Source organism: Ovis aries, chromosome 5 (assembly GCF_016772045.2).
Source record: "Ovis aries strain OAR_USU_Benz2616 breed Rambouillet chromosome 5, ARS-UI_Ramb_v3.0, whole genome shotgun sequence".
NCBI lineage: Eukaryota > Metazoa > Chordata > Mammalia > Artiodactyla > Bovidae > Ovis > Ovis aries.
Genome location: NC_056058.1, coordinates 12,442,592 through 12,460,449, shown reverse-complemented (window position 1 = coordinate 12,460,449; position 17,858 = coordinate 12,442,592). Strand labels below are relative to the sequence as shown.

At 48.1% G+C, this 17,858-nt stretch overlaps 1 protein-coding gene and 1 long non-coding RNA gene across 2 annotated transcripts; one reads left to right on the top strand and one right to left on the bottom strand.

Moving 5' to 3' along the window:
* The first annotated feature begins 258 nt into the window (after nt 1–258).
* On the top strand, nt 259–9,620 carry LOC121819599 (uncharacterized). Its single transcript, XR_006059847.2, has 2 exons — nt 259–510; nt 2,600–9,620. It is a non-coding gene; the product is annotated as an uncharacterized LOC121819599 (long non-coding RNA).
* Nucleotides 9,621–10,158: 538 nt separating this feature from the next.
* Nucleotides 10,159–16,775, bottom strand: RDH8 (retinol dehydrogenase 8). Its single transcript, XM_015095717.4, has 6 exons — nt 16,655–16,775; nt 13,819–13,980; nt 12,995–13,174; nt 11,914–12,007; nt 11,355–11,538; nt 10,159–11,244 (listed from the first exon to the last, which is right to left on the bottom strand). Exons 1-6 carry the CDS (start codon nt 16,755–16,757, stop codon nt 11,029–11,031), a joined length of 939 nt encoding a protein of 312 aa, XP_014951203.2. The 5' UTR covers nt 16,758–16,775; the 3' UTR covers nt 10,159–11,028.
* Nucleotides 16,776–17,858: the final 1,083 nt, after the last annotated feature.

Below are 17,858 nucleotides of genomic sequence, written 5' to 3'. Positions count from 1 at the left end.
AAGGGCAGGAACTGGGGAGAGTAGCCTGGGTTCCACCCACGTCTTCGGCAGCCACCAGTGATCAAGTCCAACCTCTTGAACTTGGCCACGAGAGGGCGCCCGCGAACCTCCGGCCAGACGCTGAGTAGCGCTCGGCCTCCTCCCTCAGGAATGTCAGCGGCGGAGGGAGGGAACTTTGGCGGCCAGCCCGGAGCAGCTGCTGCTGCCGCTGCTGATTCCGCCCTCCTTCCCCCTCCCTCCGTGGGACGCCGGGCTTGCAGAAAGGAGGCCGGGGCGGGAGGAGCGGCTTTGCACGGATCCGTGGCGTCTGTTTTCGTCCCCCTCCGCCTGGGCTTCCAGCCCGAGGCTTCCCGGGAAAGGCCGGGAAGGACCCAGGAGACAGGGAATAACACCCATAACAACATAACAACGGATAGTTGTCATCTGTAGTACACCTACGAATTCCTGCGCTTGGTGGGACTTTCCACCAACTGCTCCATTCTACAGATGAGGAAACTGACGCTCATAGAGGTACGGTTGATCGCTCAGGTAGGGGGAGCCAGGAGCTTCTCAGTGTGGAAGGGATGGCCAGGATGTGGCCAGTTTAGTCACTTCCAGCCCTAGCTCAGGCTCCTTGGGCCATTTCTTGGCTTCCTCAGAGCTTCAAGAACTGGCTTTGCTTCCTGTTTCCTACGGGAATCCCATGCCTTCTCTGCTGGTCAAAGGCGGTCTCTGAAGTCAGAGTTTTCCAGGGAAGCTTATTGCCAACAGAGGAGAAAGAATAATTTAGCAATCACATTTGGGGTTGATTACTGGGTTTGAAAGCACCATGGAATTTCAATAATATGTGTCCCCAAAGAGCTCACAGCCAGGTCAGGGAGTACTACTCACAAATAAGCAGATGTGAGAGCCCAGAGGAGCCTGCTAACCCATTTAGTCTGAGGAGTTAAGGAAGGCTTCCTGGAGGAAGTGGTATTTAGGCTGAAATCAGAGATTCTCAGGGCTTCCATGGTGGCTCAGACAGTAAAGAATTTGCCTGTAAATCAGGAGACCTTGATTCATTCCCTGGGTCGGGAAGATCCCCTGAAGAAGGGAATGGCTACCCACTCCAGTATTCTTGCCTGGAAAATTCCATGGGCAGCGGAGCCTGGTGGGCTACAGTCCATGGGGTCGCAAAGAGTCAGATGTGACCTGGTGACTGAACAACAAGCAACCATGTGCCATAGGTGCTGGTGATGCAACTGAGCACACAAACAGTCTCCTCCCAGTGGAGTCGATATTCTAACGGGTGGAGATGGGCAAGAAACAATATGTCAGGCGATGAGAAATAAACCAGGTCCAAGGCACACAGTGAAGCTGCTTGCGCCATCTTGTAGTGATCAGGGAGGGGCCCTCTGAGTCCCTGTATGAGATCAAGGAGGGAGACTTGTGGGTATTTGGGAAAAGTGTTCTAGGCAGAGGAAACAGCAAGTGCAAAGGCCCTGAGGCGGAAGTGTGTGGAGGTTTAAGAAACAGCAAGGAGGCCTGTGTTCCGGGACTGGAGTGAGCGATGGTGAGTGATGGAGATAATTTGAGATGAATATTCAAGGATCAGATCATGTAGGAGGCCTCATCATTGTGGATTTGATTCTAAGTTAGAGAAGGAGCGGTGGAGAATTTTGAAGAAGGGAGGGGCATTTTCTTTCTGTGTTAGCAAATTAGTCTGAGGATATCCTTTATTACTATGACTTGAAATCCAAAAGTAACAAGAAGAAAGGTGAATAATTCCACAACATAAAAACAAGGCCAGGACTTCTCTGGTGCTCCAGTGGTTAGAAATTGCCTGCCAGTGCAGGGGACATGGGCTCCATCCCTGGTCTAAGAAGATTCCCCGCGGTGCAGGGCAACTAAGTTCAAGTGCCACGGCTAGTGAGCCTGTGCGCCCTGGAGCCCATGCTCTGTAGCGAGAGAAACCACTGCAATGCGAAGCCGACGCACTGAACCTAGAGAGTAGCCTGTGCTCACCACAGCTAGAGAAAGACCAAGCACAGCAAGGAAGACCCAATGTAGTCAAAATAAATAAATAAATAAACAAATGCACCTTCATTAAAAAAAAAAAAGGGCCAAATGCCACCACAGAATAGTTAAAAAAAACCTGGGAAAACATAACTGTACTTCATATTATAGACCCCTTAATGTCTATAATATGTAAAGAGTTTCTAAGAATTAATGATAAGCATATAAATATAAATTTATATATTTACATAAAATATGCAAGTCCCATAGGAAAAAAATTGAGCAAATGGTATAGTCAGAATGTTCACAAAAAATGAAACACAAGGGTTCTTTAATGCATTAAAAGACACTGGGCCTTGCTCTTAATAAGAGTAATGCAAGTTAAAATAAGAGGAAAGTGAGATACCAATTTTTACATGTTAGATTGGCAAAATGATGCTCAATATGGTTGAGCTGTTAAAAAGTGAGCATATTAATATATGGACTTCAGTCCTCCCCAGTAGAGATGAATTTGATGATGTTCATAAAGATTACAAATGCTTAGCTTCTTTGGCCAAGAAATCCCATGATAGAAATGCTTGCAAATGTATGAAATGATGTACAAACACAAGGTTATTCGTTGCAGCCATTTCTGTCATTGCCAAAGACTGCAGAGAAACCCTAAGATTCTTCATGAACTCCAGGACCAGTTGCATAAATTACCCTCCATCTACACAATGGAATATATTACGGCTGAACCAAAGAATGAGGAAGTCTCCTCCGGCTGATGTGGGAAAACTCCCAGGACATACTCAAGGAAAGATCCCTTCACTTCACTCTTCACCCTTATGTGTATAGTATGTTGCTTTTTGCGAAAAAGTTTTAAAAGTGTATATTCATTTTTTCCACTAAAATGCTACACATTTATTTTTATTTATTTTTTAAATGTAGGCAGTATTTGAGCATTTTATTTTAAAAAATTAAAAAAAAAAATCTTCTCGTGTTATTTTTGGCTGCACCCCTGCAGCGTGTGGACTCTTAGTTCCCCGACCAGGATTGGAACACGTGCCCCTCTGCCTTGGTAGGGCACAGTCCCAACCACTGAACCACCAGGGAAGCCCCCTTATTTTTAAAGTTGTGGTAATATACACACAACATAAAATTGACCATTTTGATCATTTTTCGTGTACAGTTCACAGGCATTCAGTACATTCATATTGTTGTTGACCCTCCACCACCCTCCGTCTCCAGAACTCTTTTTATCTTCCCAAACTGAAACCCTATCCCCACTAAACCCTCACTCCCCATTCCCATTCCTCAGACTCTTTGAACCACTATTTTACTTCCTGTCTATGAATTTACATATTCTAGGTACCTCATATAAATAGAATCACGCAATGTATTTGTTCTTTGACATCTGGCTTGTATTACTCGGCATAATGTCTTCAAGGTTCATTTGTGTTGTAGCACAGGTCAGGATTTCCTTCCCTTTTATTTTAAAATTTTGCTTGCTCTGGGTCTTTGTTGCAGTGCGTGGGATTCTCTAATTGCATCATGCAGGCTTAGTTGCCTGGTGGCACGTGGAATCTTAGTTCCCTGACATGGGCTTGAACCCGTGTACCCTGCAATAAAAGGCAGATTCCTCACCATTGGACCACCAGAGAAGTTCCTTCCTTTTTAAGGCTGAATACTATTCCTTTCTGTGTATATACCACAGTTCATTTATCCATTCATTAGGTATTTTTTTCCCTTGTATATTCAGAAAGAAAATCTGGATAAATAACTCATGGAAATCATAACAGGCAGGGGTGGGGAATCAGAAACTTGGTAGTTGAGTAATGATGAGGGTCAGAGAATGGCATAAAAATATTACTTAATACGTATTTTTTATTTTTATTTTTGGGTATGTTCTTTTGTATTTTTTGATTTTGAAAAGTACTGTGAATGTTTTAACTATTTGAAAGATATCTTTAAAGGTCCTCTGGGCTGTTGTCTGGAGACTATATTGTAGGGAGGAAAATGCAGAAGGGGAGGAGGCTGGGGCAATATTCTAGGTGAGAAATCTTGGTGGTTGGACTAGGCTGGAGGCCAAGGAGGTGTTCTGAAGTACTTGGTTCTGAGTATATTTTGCAGATCAGGTGAATAGGATCTCCTGACCGATCATCTATGAGGTGTGAAAGAAAGTAGAGATAATGCCAAGATTTTTGGCTCGAGCAGTTAGGATGGACTTATTTTTGCTAAGATGGGAAGATGGGATGGGGGGTGTGTGAGTGTAGAAATCGAGAGTCAAGTGTAGGCTGGTTATTATCACCTTCTGAGCTCTGACCAGTCTCTGCTGGTCAGTGGTAGCATCCACCTAGAATTTAATAGCAGCCTTTCTCTTCCCACTGCAATTGTTTTGTAAATTATTTATTTATGTTTGACTGGGTCTTCTTTGCTGTTGGTGGGCTTTCTCTAGTTGCAGCAAGCTGGGCGCTATTCTCTAGTTGCCACGTGTGGCCTTCTCATTGTGGTGGCTTCTCTTGTTGCAGGCTCTAGGGCGAGAGGGCTTCAGTAGCTGAGGCTCCCGGGCTCTAGAGCACAGGCTCAGTAGTTGTGATGCCCAGGCTTAGTTGCTCTGTGGCATGTGGGAGCTTCCCGGACCAGGGATTGAACTCATGTCTCCTCCATTGGCAGGCTGATTCTTTACCACTGAGTCACCAGGGAGGCTCTGCATTTGTTTGTAGAGTTGCTATCTGGATTGATGATGATTCTTCCTGATTTGCAGCAGAAACTGACTCACAGTGATTTAAGCTGCAGAGGAATTTCTTGGGTGGATACTGGGGGCTCATAGGATCACCAGCCTTGGAAGATGGAAAAGGACAAAGTGAGGGCAGGACAGCAGCTAAGACCACAGTTTAAATCACCCCCTGGAACCAGCCAGCAGCTCTGGCTTTTGTTGCCAACACTGGTGATGCCACGGTTGCATCCCTTCTGCCCCCTCCTCTTCCTGATCATTCCTCCGGGTGGGCAGCTCTCCATTCTAAATCCTGTGCATCTACAGAGTGGGATCAGGGTCACATGCTCGCCCTCAAGCTGCAAGGGAGGCTGGGAGAGAAGGTCTGGTGTGTTCTTGTTCCAAGAGTCTATACGGAGACTTCCCTGGTGGTCCAGTGGTTAGGAGTCCGCCGGCCAATGCAGGGGACACAGGTATGGGAAGATCCCACATGCTGCAGGGCAGCTAAGCCTGCGCTCCACAGCTACTGAAGCCACATGCCTGGAGCCCATGCTCTGCAACAAGAAAGCCACCACAATGAGACACTTGTGCACCAGAATGAAGAGCAATCCCTGCTCGCTGCAACTAGAGAAAGCCTGTGAGCTGCAATGAAGACATAGAGCAGCCAAAAAAAAAAAAAAATCTATATGAACAGGATTTGGAATACTGTCCGCCCCACCTGCAAATAAAAGTCAAGTTCGGCTTCACTCATCCTGGCTATGATGGCGCTTCCTTCTTGGTAAGGAGGTAATTGTGTCTTTTAAAATAATTTACTTAAGGGAGTTTTAAAAACATTTTATAAATACAGATTTTATTTTGTGTTGGAGTATAGTTGCTTTACAATGTTACGTTAGTTTCTGGTGCACAGCAAAGTGATTCAGTTATATATACACATATAGCCATTCTTTTTCCAATCCTTTTCCCGTAGAGGTTATCGCAGAATATTCCGGAGAGTTCTAAAGGAGGTTCTGCATTAACTAATTAGGCTGTGCCGAGTCTCAGTGGTGGCAGGTATGCTTCTCTCGAGTTGCGGCTCATGGATTCCAGAGTGCCCAGGCTCAGTAGCTGCGGCTTGCTCCAAGGCATGTGGGATCTTAGTTCCCCAACCAGAGGTTGAATAGGTCCCTTGAATTGGAAGGTGGATCCTTAATCACTGTACCAATATGGAAGTCCTAAAAAAATAATCGGAGTTTTTTTTTTTTTTTTTTTAAAGCAAGGAAATACTGGAAAATCACAAAATTCAGGGCAGAGGAGCCCTTTGGGGTGAGGCAGGCAGCCAATATCAATAACGTTCTAATGGTGGAGTCTGACGGTAGGCTACTGGGTATGCACTTTGCTCCTCTGTCTTGTCAAGTGCATGTATTCCATCAGTCAGCGTCCCAGGTGGGAAGAGAGAGCACACTCACAATGGGTAATTCGGGGAATGATGGGGACAGGCACAATGGTTAAAGGAAGGGCCCGGGGTCGGGAGCCTAATGGAGGATAACACAGTGCCTTTGTGCTGCCAACCATGGGGTCCCATCACTATCTTTAGCTGAAAGGGGCAAAAGGAGGGAGTGGGTCCTCAGAAACTAGAGTCAGGGCCTGAGATGGACAGATGCTTGAAATCCACAGGGACTCTGCATGGAAGGGACAACACCCTGGTCTTTCCCCTCCCACCCTCTGACCTCCTGCTGATGCCTCCCACTGGCAGAACCCAATGCAACTGGAAGCCGGAGGTGAAGGAAACTGATTGATCTAATCCTTGGGTGAGCCTCCTGGTTGAAGACCTTTTGCATATGTGTATTTCATCCACTCTTTTTCATTTTAAATGTTTATTTGTCTGTGCATGCTAATTCTCTTCAGTCGTATCTGACTCTGTGCGACCCTATGGACTGGAGCCTGCCAGGCTCCTCTGTCCATGGGATTCTCCAGGCAAGAATACTGGAGCGGTTTGCCGTGCCCTCCTCCAGGGGATCTTCCTGACCCAGGGATCAAACCCACGTCTCCTGCATTGGCAAATGGGTTCTTTACCACTAGTGCCACCTGGGAAGCCCAGTGTTTATTTATCTATTTATTTCATTTGGCTTCACCTGGTCTTATTTGTGGTACATGGGACCTTTTAGCTGTGGCATGAAGGATCTAGTTCCATGACCAGGGATCAAACCCGAGTCCCCTGCATTGGAAGAAGGATTCTCAATCACTGGATCACCAGGGAAGTCCCTCACCTATTATTTTTAAAATTTAATTTAATTTAAAAATTGACATAGGAGACTCTACTCAATTCCTTGTAATGACCTATGTGCTTAGTCGCTCAGCTGTGTCCAACTTTTTGTGACCCCATGGACTGTAGCCCCCCCAGGCTCCTCTGTCCTTGGAATTTTTCAGGCAAGAATACTGGAGCAGGTTGCCGTTTCCATCTCCAGGGGATCTTTCCGACTCAGGGATCTAACCTGGGTCTCTTGCTTTGGCAGGTGGATTCTTTACCACTGTGCCGCAGGAAGACCATACTAACCTATATGGAAATAGAATCTAAAAAAGAGTGGGAAAAATATTTAAAAATAAAAAAGAATATGTATATGTATAACTGATTCACTCTGATGTACGGCAAAAACTAACACAATTGTGCTGTTGTTTAGTCGCTAGTTTGCATCTGACTCTTTTGTGATCCCTTGGACTATAGCCTGCCAGGCTCCTCTGTCCATGGGATTTCCCAGGCACGAATATTGGAGTGGGTTGCTGTTTCTTTCTCCAGGGGATCTTCCGGACCTAGAAATCAAACCTGCATCTCCTACATCACAGGTGAATACTATATTCCAATAAAAATTAATTAAAAAAATCAGTATTCAGGTCACATGAAATTAAATTACGGGGATGAAAATGGAAGTGTTAGTTGTCCAGTCATGTCCAATTCTTTGTGATCTTATGGGCTATAGCCTGTCAGGCTCCTTTATCCATGGGATTCTCCAGGCAAGAACACTGGAGTGGGTAGCCATTCCCTTCTCCAGGGGAATCTTCCCAACCCAGGGATGGAACCCAGGCCTCCTGCATTGCAGGTAGATTCTTTACCCTCTGAGTCCCACATGCATGTGGGGATCACGTACAGCATGATGGGGATCTTAGCTCCCTGAGCAGGGATTGAACCCTTGTCCTCTTCAGATAGACTCAAAAAGAATTTTTTTTAAATTGAGATATCATTTATATGCCACAAACATTGCCCTGTTTAAGTGCACAATTCTGTGGGTTTGGGTGGATTCATAAGCTTGTGCAACCATCACCGTTATCTACTCTCAGATACTCTTCTGCAGGTATTCCAATATTGTTCAAAAATCCAGTACAGAGGGAGCAGAAAGGAGGAACTGATTTGAAAAAATATTGAGAAGCCCCTGCACTGACTCAAAAAGATCTCTTCTGAGGATCTGGGATTTTCGTTTCAGTTTCCCTTTTATTGGAAGAGGTTCTAAAGACCAGCATAGACGGAGTTGGATGGCCCCAGACTAGATTCCTGTCTCTCCCCACCCCTCCCACCCCCGTCTCTTGAAACTGGGGATGTTCTGAGTGACTCCATCTCATAAAGCTGCCAAGCAAACTTTAATTAAAACACTTTGCCTGGAGCTTGGCATTTCAAGGTGGTTATTGAACTCAAAACCACAACAAGTATTCCCAGTGAAATGAAACAGTCCAGAGGACTTTGGTTTCAGCACTTTATTGCTAGTCCTGCTTGGTAGAAGATGACACCAGGGGAGTCACCTGCCCAGGGCCACCCACTGAATGATAGGCAAAGTCTGCATTTACACCCAGAGTCCATTTGCTTCCAAATTCTCAAGAGGAGGGCCAAGAAACTTGGGGGACACTTGTCTCAGGGTTCAGATGGAATCCTTATTGGTTTAAAAAAAATTAAATTGTGGCAAAGTATATACAATACAAAATGTGTCATCTTCACTACTTTTTTTTTTTTTTGGCCAAGGCGTGCAGGATCTGAGTTCCCTGACCAGGGATCGAACCTGCACCCCCTGCATGGAGAGCATGGGGTCTTAATCACTGGACTTCCAGGGAAGCCCCTCTTCACTATTTTTAAGTGTATAGTTGACTAGATTTTTTTTTAATTGCTCACTTATCTTTGGCGTTGCTGCATCTTCATCGCTGTGAGCAGCCTTTCTCTAGCTGCCGTGAGCAAGGACTGCTCTCTCTCTAGTCTCTGGTTCTCTCCAGCTCTGGTACTTGGGCTTCTTATTGCAGCAGCTTCTCTTGCTATAGAGCATGGGCTCTAGGGCTCTCGGGATCCAGTAATGGTGACTCCCAGGCTCTAGAGCACAGGCTCAACAGTTGTGGCACTCAGGCCCGGTTGCTCCGTGGTGTGGGGGATCTTCTCTGATCAGGGATTGAATCCATGTCTTCCACACTGGCAGGTGGCTTCTTTACCACTGAGCCACGAGCGAAGCCCCTCCAGTTCATTAGTGGTAAGTACATTCACATTGTTGTGTAACTGCCACCACCATCCGTCGCCAAGAACTCTTTCTTCATCGTGCAGAATTGGAACTCAATCGCCATTAACCACTAACACTCCGTTCCCCCGTATCCCAGCCCCTGGCACCCACCATTCTACTTAGTCTCTGAATCTGACTCCTCTAGGGACCTCATATAAGTGGAATCATACAGTATTTATCCTTTTGTGTCTGGCTTCTTTCACTCAGCATAATGTCCTCAAGTTTCACCCATGTTTTAGCATGTGTCAGAATTTCCTTCCTTTTGAATGCTGAATAAATATTCCCTTGTACGGATGGATCACATTTTGTTTATCCAGTCATCCGTTGATGGACATTTGGGTTGGTTCCACCTTTTGCCTACTATGGACAATGCTGTTCTGAACATGGGTGTACGATATCTCTTCAATTCTTTTGGGTAATATCCAGGGAGGGACTCCAGTGTTCTTGCCTGGAGAATCCCAAGGACAGCGGAGCCTGGTGGGCTGTCATCTGTGGGGTCGCACAGAGTCGGACACGACTGAAGCGACTTAGCAGCAGCAGCAGGGATGGAACTGCTGAGTCATATGATAATTTCATTTCATTGGTTGAGGAACTGCCGTACCACTTTCCATAGTGGCTGCACCATTTTACATTCTTACCAACAGTGCCTGCCTAATGCGGAATGTGCCAAGCGCCCAGTCATGTCCGACTCTTTGCGGCCCCATGGACTGTAGCCCGCCAGGCTCCTCTGTCTATGGGATTTTCCAGGCAAGAATACTAGAGTGGGTTGCCATTTCCTCCTCCAGGGGGTCTTCCCAACCCTGGGATTGAATGTGAGTCTCCTGTGTCTCCTGCATTGCAGGCGGATTCTTTACCTGCTGATCCATCCGGGATGCCCACCAACAGTGCACAGGGTTCCAATTTCTTTACATCATTGCAAACACTTGCTATTTTCTGGGCATTTAAAAAAATGTAGTCTTGCTAATAGGTGTGAGAAAGGCCTTATTTCTTTTTAATGTTTTTATTTATACATGAGGAATTGAGCTTTATTACTTACAGTGGTTACTATTAGTTGCAAATATATATTTTATGAAAAAATACACATACATTGCTGGTGTGTCTGCAAACATATTTTACTGATGGAATGTGTGCGTGCTAAGTTGCTTCATTCATGTCCATAGGGTCACTCTTTGTGACCCTATGGACTGTAGCTCACCGGGCTTCTCTGTCCATGGGGATTCTCCAGGCAAGACTATTGGAGTAGGTTGCCATGTCCTCCTCCAGGGGATCTTCCCAACCTAGGAATCGAACCCTCATCTTTTATATCTCCTACAGGCAGGCAGGTTCTTTGCCACTAGCACCACCTGGGAAGCCGTCCTGATGGAGTATGTGACAAGGAAGTCTGGAAACCCCTTAGTCAAACCAGTTTTGAGTGTGTGTGTGTAGGAGGGGAGGAGGGATGGGGATGTTTGGATCATTCCTAAATCCCCACATTGAAGATAATGAAGTCCAGAGGTTGACTGAGACAGCCTGTTTCATCCTTCAAGGTCCAGGGACAATGCCCCCTCCTCCAGGAAGCCTTCCTTGCCTTCCCAGACACAACTCCAGCTTTCTGATCTGGGCTCCTCAGCCCAGGATGCCAAGATCCCAGGGCCCGCTCTCTCTGCTCCTAGCCTTGACCACAGAGGGGTCTGTGCCTGGGGGCTGAGTGCTCTCTGGGGTTCCAGCAATGCCCAGACACAAAAATGTGTCAGGCAGAGTTTGTTGAATGAATGAATGAATGAATGAATGAATGAAGGGTCGTACATCCAGAGAGGGGTGTGAACTAAAGAGGCTTGGTTGTTCAGGGGTGAGAAGGCTTGGGTGAGGCTCTGTTCATCGGGGCCACACTGGGGTGCGGAAGCAGCTGCAGGCCAGGCACCGGAGGCCCAGCTTGAGAAGGCGTGGCCAGCGGAAGAGCAGGCGGTGGGAAGTTCGCACATACAGGCTGCCGGAGGGGTCCACGGCCTTGAGCGCGGTCAGTGGAGTGTAGCGGGTGTTGGTCTGTCGGCGCAAGGGTGGTCTGGCGGAGCCGATGACCTTGACGATGACCTGTGGGGTGGAGCCCTGAGCTCTGGGACCCAAGGAGGGGCAGGGTTTCTGTAGGGAGGGGCCCCCTCACATACCTGAGCCACGTCTTGGGGCTCCAGGCCCCACCTCACCTTGGCTACATCCTGTGGGCTCTGTCCCACGTTGTGAAAGAGCTCCCTGGAGGCTGGGAGGTACAGATCTCGAAAGTAGCTCAGCGTGTCAGGGTCGGTGCCTGGGAACTCGGCTGTGGAAACCTGCTCTAGGAGCTTGCCCTCAAATTCTGTGACAACCGGGCCTGGCTCCACCAGGGAGATGCTGAGAAAAGGGGGAGGGGAGAGAGTCTGGTGCCCCCCCAAATGCCAGATACCCCATTTTGTCTAATGCTGTCTCTCTCTGTTTTTTCTTTCTTTTTTTTTTTTTTTTCTTTTTCTTTTGTGGCTGCATGACATGTAGGATCTTAGTTCCCTGGCCAAGGATTGAGCCCATGCCTCTTGCATTGGAAGTGAAGTCTTAACCACTGGACTGCCAGGAAAGTCTCCAATACTGTCCCTCTTTTCTCCTCACTTCCCCATGCCTCCCAATGTTATTTCATGCCTCCTTGCTCCCACCCGTCTCCTCTGCTACTCCTCTCTCCTTGTCTGTCCTGCCACTGCCTCCATCCCCCCATCACTGTCCAAATGCCCGCCTCACAAGATGTTGAACTGTAGCAGCTGGACAGCCAGACTTTCGAAGAACCCCTCCATGGCAAACTTGGAGGCCGCATAGACTTCGTTGAACACGACACCTGAGAGGATGGCAGGAAGGCGGGCCCTTTGGGAGTCTGGGTGGTGGGCTTAGTGGGTCCAGAGGGATGGGGTCTTGGGAGACAGAGCAAAGAGGATTTAGGGATCAGAGGATATCTGGGGCCAACGTGATGGGTGTATGGAAGTGTATTATGGGACCATGTGGGGTCAGGATGAAGTTGGGGTGCCAGGTCCCACCTCTTCCTTGCAGTGTTCCATCCATCCTTAGTCCAAGGAACTCTCCTATTTCCCTCCATCCTCTAAATGCTTGGACTGCTTGGTCATGGGATTCCTGGGGTCCACAAGGACAAGCCCCACTCACCAGGGTCTTTATTGGCCCCTTTATTGAACAGTGAATGTGTCCCCCCAAAGTCAGGGAGTGTAGCTGGAAGAGGGACCAGAGAGCTGGGTAAATGCAGATTTTCCATGTCAAGGTTACAAGTAGGATGGATTCCTTAGGGGGCTGCTGGAGAGAGGGGCAGCTCCAAGGAAATTTCCAGGGAGAGGAAGGAAGTTGAGAGAAGTTCGAGGAGGAAGGAGCCAGACACAAGGATGGCAAGTAGGTGGCCTCCATAGTAGGCCTATAGCTGACATCGCTAGTCAATCACCACTCTTTCCTACAGAACCTCAGAGTCCCAGATCTATGCATCTCTGGGGTCTGGTGGGGTCTGGCAAGAAGGAGTCTCAGGAGGAGTGCTGATGTTCCTTTGAGTTTTGTGGGATGGTTGGAAGAGATTTTTGGATGTCTCCAGAAGTGGGGTTGATAATGGATGTGGATGGCCATTGGCAGCATGTATACCAGCCCTGTCTACTCCTGTACCATGTTAGACATAATTTATCTATCCCAGAACTTTTTCCTCCTGAAGTTCAGTATTCTTCTCAATGCAGGCCTATTTAGGGAATATGAGTTAAAACCTAGTTGCCATCCTTCCAGCTGGGGAAGGGTCAGACACTGGGAGGATTCCCAGCATTGGATCCTCAGGACTCACCCTGCAGCCCCATGACACTGCTGACCACCACGATGTGGCCCTGGCGCCTCCTCTTCATGCCGGGGAGCACAGCTTTGACCAGACGGACAGCCCCAAAAAAGTTGGTATCAAAGACGTTCTGCATGGCAGCTAGGCTGAGCCCTTCCAAGGGCCCCACCAGGCCCACTCCAGCGTTATTCACTAAGGGGGGTAGGAGTGAGGGTTACTTTGAAGTCCCTCAACCCTTCTAGGGTTACTCTCTCAGGGACACTCGCTACATCGTCCCACCCCTCCCCCACTCCAAGTCTGGGGTTAATCCAGCGTATCTAGGGCAGACAAATGTGGAACCTTGAAAATCTTTAAATACAGTTTAGCGTTTGTTATAGGGGACTCTTAACCCTGGCTGGGGAAGAGGACTGCTGGGAACAGCCTCTCCTTCAGTGCATGAGCAATTCAGCTCTGACCCCAAATTGCATCAAAACAGCCATAACCACCCCTCCTTAGAGGACCATTTAGGGACCATGAGTTGCTTCTTCATCATGCTCCTTTCCCTCAATGACTCATCAAATTAATTTCCCCAACCACGTATGGTTTTCTTCATACGTGAGAAGTTCCATTTAAAAAATCCACCCTATTCCCAGATCTCAATTTATTTTTGTTTCTTTAATAAACTGGATGGTATCCTGGGCTCTTAGTCAAATGGTCTACCCCTTCCGTACACTGTCAGAGGTTACTGGTGAAACAAGAGGGCTGGTTCCCAGACACTGGAGAGGGCTTGCTGTGATTGAGGATCTCTGCTTAGGCCAAGGAGGAGGCAAGTGACCCCAGGGGATGCTCAGACTCACCCAGCACATCCACTTCCCCTCCCTGGATGCAGCTGAGACATTGGGCCACTGACTCATCACTGCACACGTCCAGCTGCGCCACGGTGAGGGTCTGACCCAGAGCCTTCCCAGCAGCTGCCTCCAGTGTCCCCTTCTTTCCCAGGTCCCTCATGGTGGCCACCACTGGGAACAGAGAGCAGAGTTGGAGCAGGCACTGGGGTTCCTTTACCCTGTGAGTGAACTTCCATGTTCCTGTGATACTGCATGAGGAATGTCACAGAGGAATGGAGACCCATAGGTTTATACATCTACATTCGCCATACAATCACAAATGCATGCTTATGTACAGACATTTATATGTACCTCCATCCATCCATCCATCCATCCATTCATCTAACAAACATTTATTTACATCCACTCTACCCTATACCCTATTCGAGGTGCAGAGGCTATCCCATGAAATAAGATAAAGTGCATGCCTTCAAGGAATTCAAAACCTGTAGGTGAGACAATAAAATAAGCATAGAACAGATTGGTTTGAGAAAAGAAATGCGTGAACATCTAAAGTCAACATATGCCTGTTATACGGAGTGAAGTAAGTCAGAAAGACAAAAACAAATGTTGTATATTAACGCATATATATGGAATCTAGAAAAATAGTACTGATAAACTTATTTGCAGGGAAGGAATGGAGACACAGACGTAGAGAATGGACACAGTGGGGGAAGGAGAGGGTAGGATGAATTGAGAACGTAGCATTGACATATATACACTACCATGTGTGAAATAGATAGCTAGTGGGAAGCTGCTTCATAACACAGGGCGCCCAGCCTCCATTCTGTGATGACCTAGAGGAATGGGAGTGGGAAGGAGGGGATATAATATAATTGTGGCTGACTTGCATTGTATGGCAGAAGCCAACACAACATTGTAAAGCCGCTGTGCTGTGCTAAGTCACTTCGTGTCCAACTCTTTGTGACCCCATGGGCTGTAGCCCGCTAGGCTCCTCTGTCCATGGGATTCTCCAGGCAAGAATACTGGAGTGGGTTACCATTTCCTTCTCCAGGGCATCTTTCTGACCCAGGGATTGAACCCGTATCTCTCATGTCTCCTGCATTGGCAGGTGGGTTCTTTATCACTAGCACCACCTTATCCTCCAATAAAAAAATAAAGTCAACATATGTGCAAATATGCACATGTAAGTATGAATAGCCACATTTACATCATCAGCATAGATCGCAATTTATTGAATGCCTACTATGTGCCATGCTGCTACTGCTGCTAAGTCACGTCAGTTGTGTCCGACTCTGTGCGGCCCCATAGATGGTGGCCCACCAGGCTCCCGTCCCTGGGATTCTCCAGGCAAGCATACTGGAGTGGGTTTCCATTGCCTTCTCCAACTATGTGCCATATACTATGTTAAACATTTTTTAATAAATGCTAACTCTAATCCTCACAGGAATCCTATAATATTGCTCATGCTCTTCTACAATGTAGCTTCTCACCCAGCAGGACATGAAATCTGATTCTTGAATCCTGTGACTAGCTGGGAATCAATAGACTGTGATAAAGGTAACACTGTGTGGCTTTGGAGATTCGGATGGAAAAGATGTTGCAGTTTCTGCCTTGCTTGCTGGAACACTTACTGGTGAAGCCTTTAGCCACCCTATAGCAGCCCTGTCCTGAGGCCACCATGCTGGGAGGAAGCCCAAGCCAGGCCAGACAGAAAGACCACACGAAGCAGCCCCGAGATGGCTGGAAGGGAGAGATGTCTGCCCAACCCTGACATGCTCCAGTCTCCTCTGTTCTCATTGTAGCCTTTGACCTTGAGCCTGAACTGAGCAGCTGAGCTCTTCCAAATTCATAACCTTTGTAAATCTCTCAAGAAAGGTGATCACAGCTGTTGTATGCCATACATCTGGGGGTGCTCTGTTTTTAACAGTAGTAATCAGAACGCATAGATAATGTTAGTATCCCCATTAACTCACCAAGTCTCAACAAAATGAAATTTCTTGCCTAATTTATCCTCGTTGTTTAGTTGCTAAGTCAAGTCCGACTCTCTGCGACCCCATGGACTGTAGCCTGCCAGGCTCCTCTGACCGTGGGTTTTGCCAAAGTTGTGCATGTCTCTAAGACAGAGAGCAGAGCGCTTGGGAGAAGCAGCCTTGCCAAGTGGGGCAATGTCCTCATCCTTGCATCCTATTAAGTAATGGCCCTTTGGCTGCTTGACTCTAGTGCGCTCTGGGTCAGAGGTTCTGGGTGGGGTGCAGATTGGGGCCATTGACTCCAGAGCGGCAGGAGGCCAAGTCTTTAGATCTACAGCGCTCCCCCCCACAAACCCTCAAGGTCAGGGTCACTTAAGAGGCTTATCACTGAATAGTAATCTGGGGAGGGGTGGGGGAAGGGAGTCTTTGGGGAATGCCTAAGTGAAACCTCAGAAAAGTCCTCCCCAGCCAGCCCTTCTAAAAATATCACACACGTGCACCCTGCTTCCTTTATTTTGCTTCTGACCACTCATCAGCACTAGCCATATAATGCAATTAAATTATCTGTTTAGTATTTGTCTTCCCTCTCCTCCCCCAGATTTTTGTCTTTTTTTTTTTTCCCCCCGCAGCTGTATTTCCACACCTAAACCCTGAGACCCAATAGGTGCATCAGAAACTTCCTTTGGATGGGGGATGATTCACAAGCAGAGGTGGGAAGGGGGCCTCTTGGTGTTCTGGGTTCTCCCCAAGTTCACCAAGGCAGCTGAAGGCATGGACTAGTGGAAATAGTTGGGGAGAGCCGAGAGGTCCTGGGAAACCATGCCCACTCCTGTCTTGCCTGGCCTGTCCTCCCCACCCCCAGGCCCCCTTACCCTGGTAGCGCTGCCTGGGGTCATGAGCCAGCTGCACTGCCAGCTCCAAGCCAATCCCAGAGGAGCATCCTGAGATGAGCACAGTCCGGGGTGCATCAGCCATGTTGATTCCTCCCTGGACGCGTGACCTCCACTGGCCAGCAGCTGACTCCACCACCTGTCATCCGCTCATCTGCTCTCTCCTAAGCACCCTCCACCTGATCCCCAGCAGCGTGAAGGGACCTTGGGATCCCTCGATTATGAACTGACTTTGCGCAGGCAGCCACAGGGCGGGAGGGTGGGGGTGGGGGAGAATCCCTTAACTTCAATATAGTCCTTTATTTTTATCTGTCAAATATTTCCTCTCCTCCCCAATACACTCATAACTGGGGGCTTTTATTATGATGATGAGTTATTCAGGGCTGGTGAGGGGGTGGTTGGGGTGCATGGGGAATGAGCAGGGGTGTTCTCTTGCTGTTTCCACCCTGGGCAAAGAATCTCTGGTGGAGAGAATGTGGTCCCAGAAGGGTCCTTTCAAAGAGAGAAAGGGCATAGAAATGGCAGAAGATGAGGTTAGACTATAGAAAGAACTTCCCAACAAAACAGGGCAGGGCAGGAACTTTGTGGGTCTTCAGCTAGGGAAGTCTTAGTCTCCAGTGTCCCTGAAGAGGGAGAAGTGACTTGAGGAGATTCCCTCTCCTCCTCCCACTCAAGGCCCCCCCTCCCCCTCACGCCAGATGGGTCCCCACCCCCTCCTCCCCAGGGACACAAAGTCTCTTTGTCTAAGAGTCAGAGGCCTGGAGGGAGGCTTCTCCCTCTTCCCCATTGGGGGCGGGGCAGTTCAGGGCCCGGGACACGCCCCTTGGGTTCCTCCCTGCGGAAGCTCCCTCAGATCCTGCCTGTCTGCGCTTGTTCAACTGCACAGACAGCTCCGCCTGACCTGACCCCCTGGGTCCTCCCCACACTGGGGTGGGGGAGGGTTCCCAGTGGGGTGAAGGGAGCGTTCTGCCTCACCCCAGGAATGACAGGGGTTCACCCCTCCCTGCAGCAGTGCCCTGCTTGAGGGTAGGACCAGACTCCCTGATTTAATAGGGAAATGTGTAAAGATTCGGGGGTTTTGCCTGGGACATCCCGCTGGGATCTGAGTCTGGGAGAAGAGCGTCGAGGATGGAGGTGGGGGGCTTTATTTGAAAATTAAGAGTTTGGGTTTCTCTGGTGGCTCAGA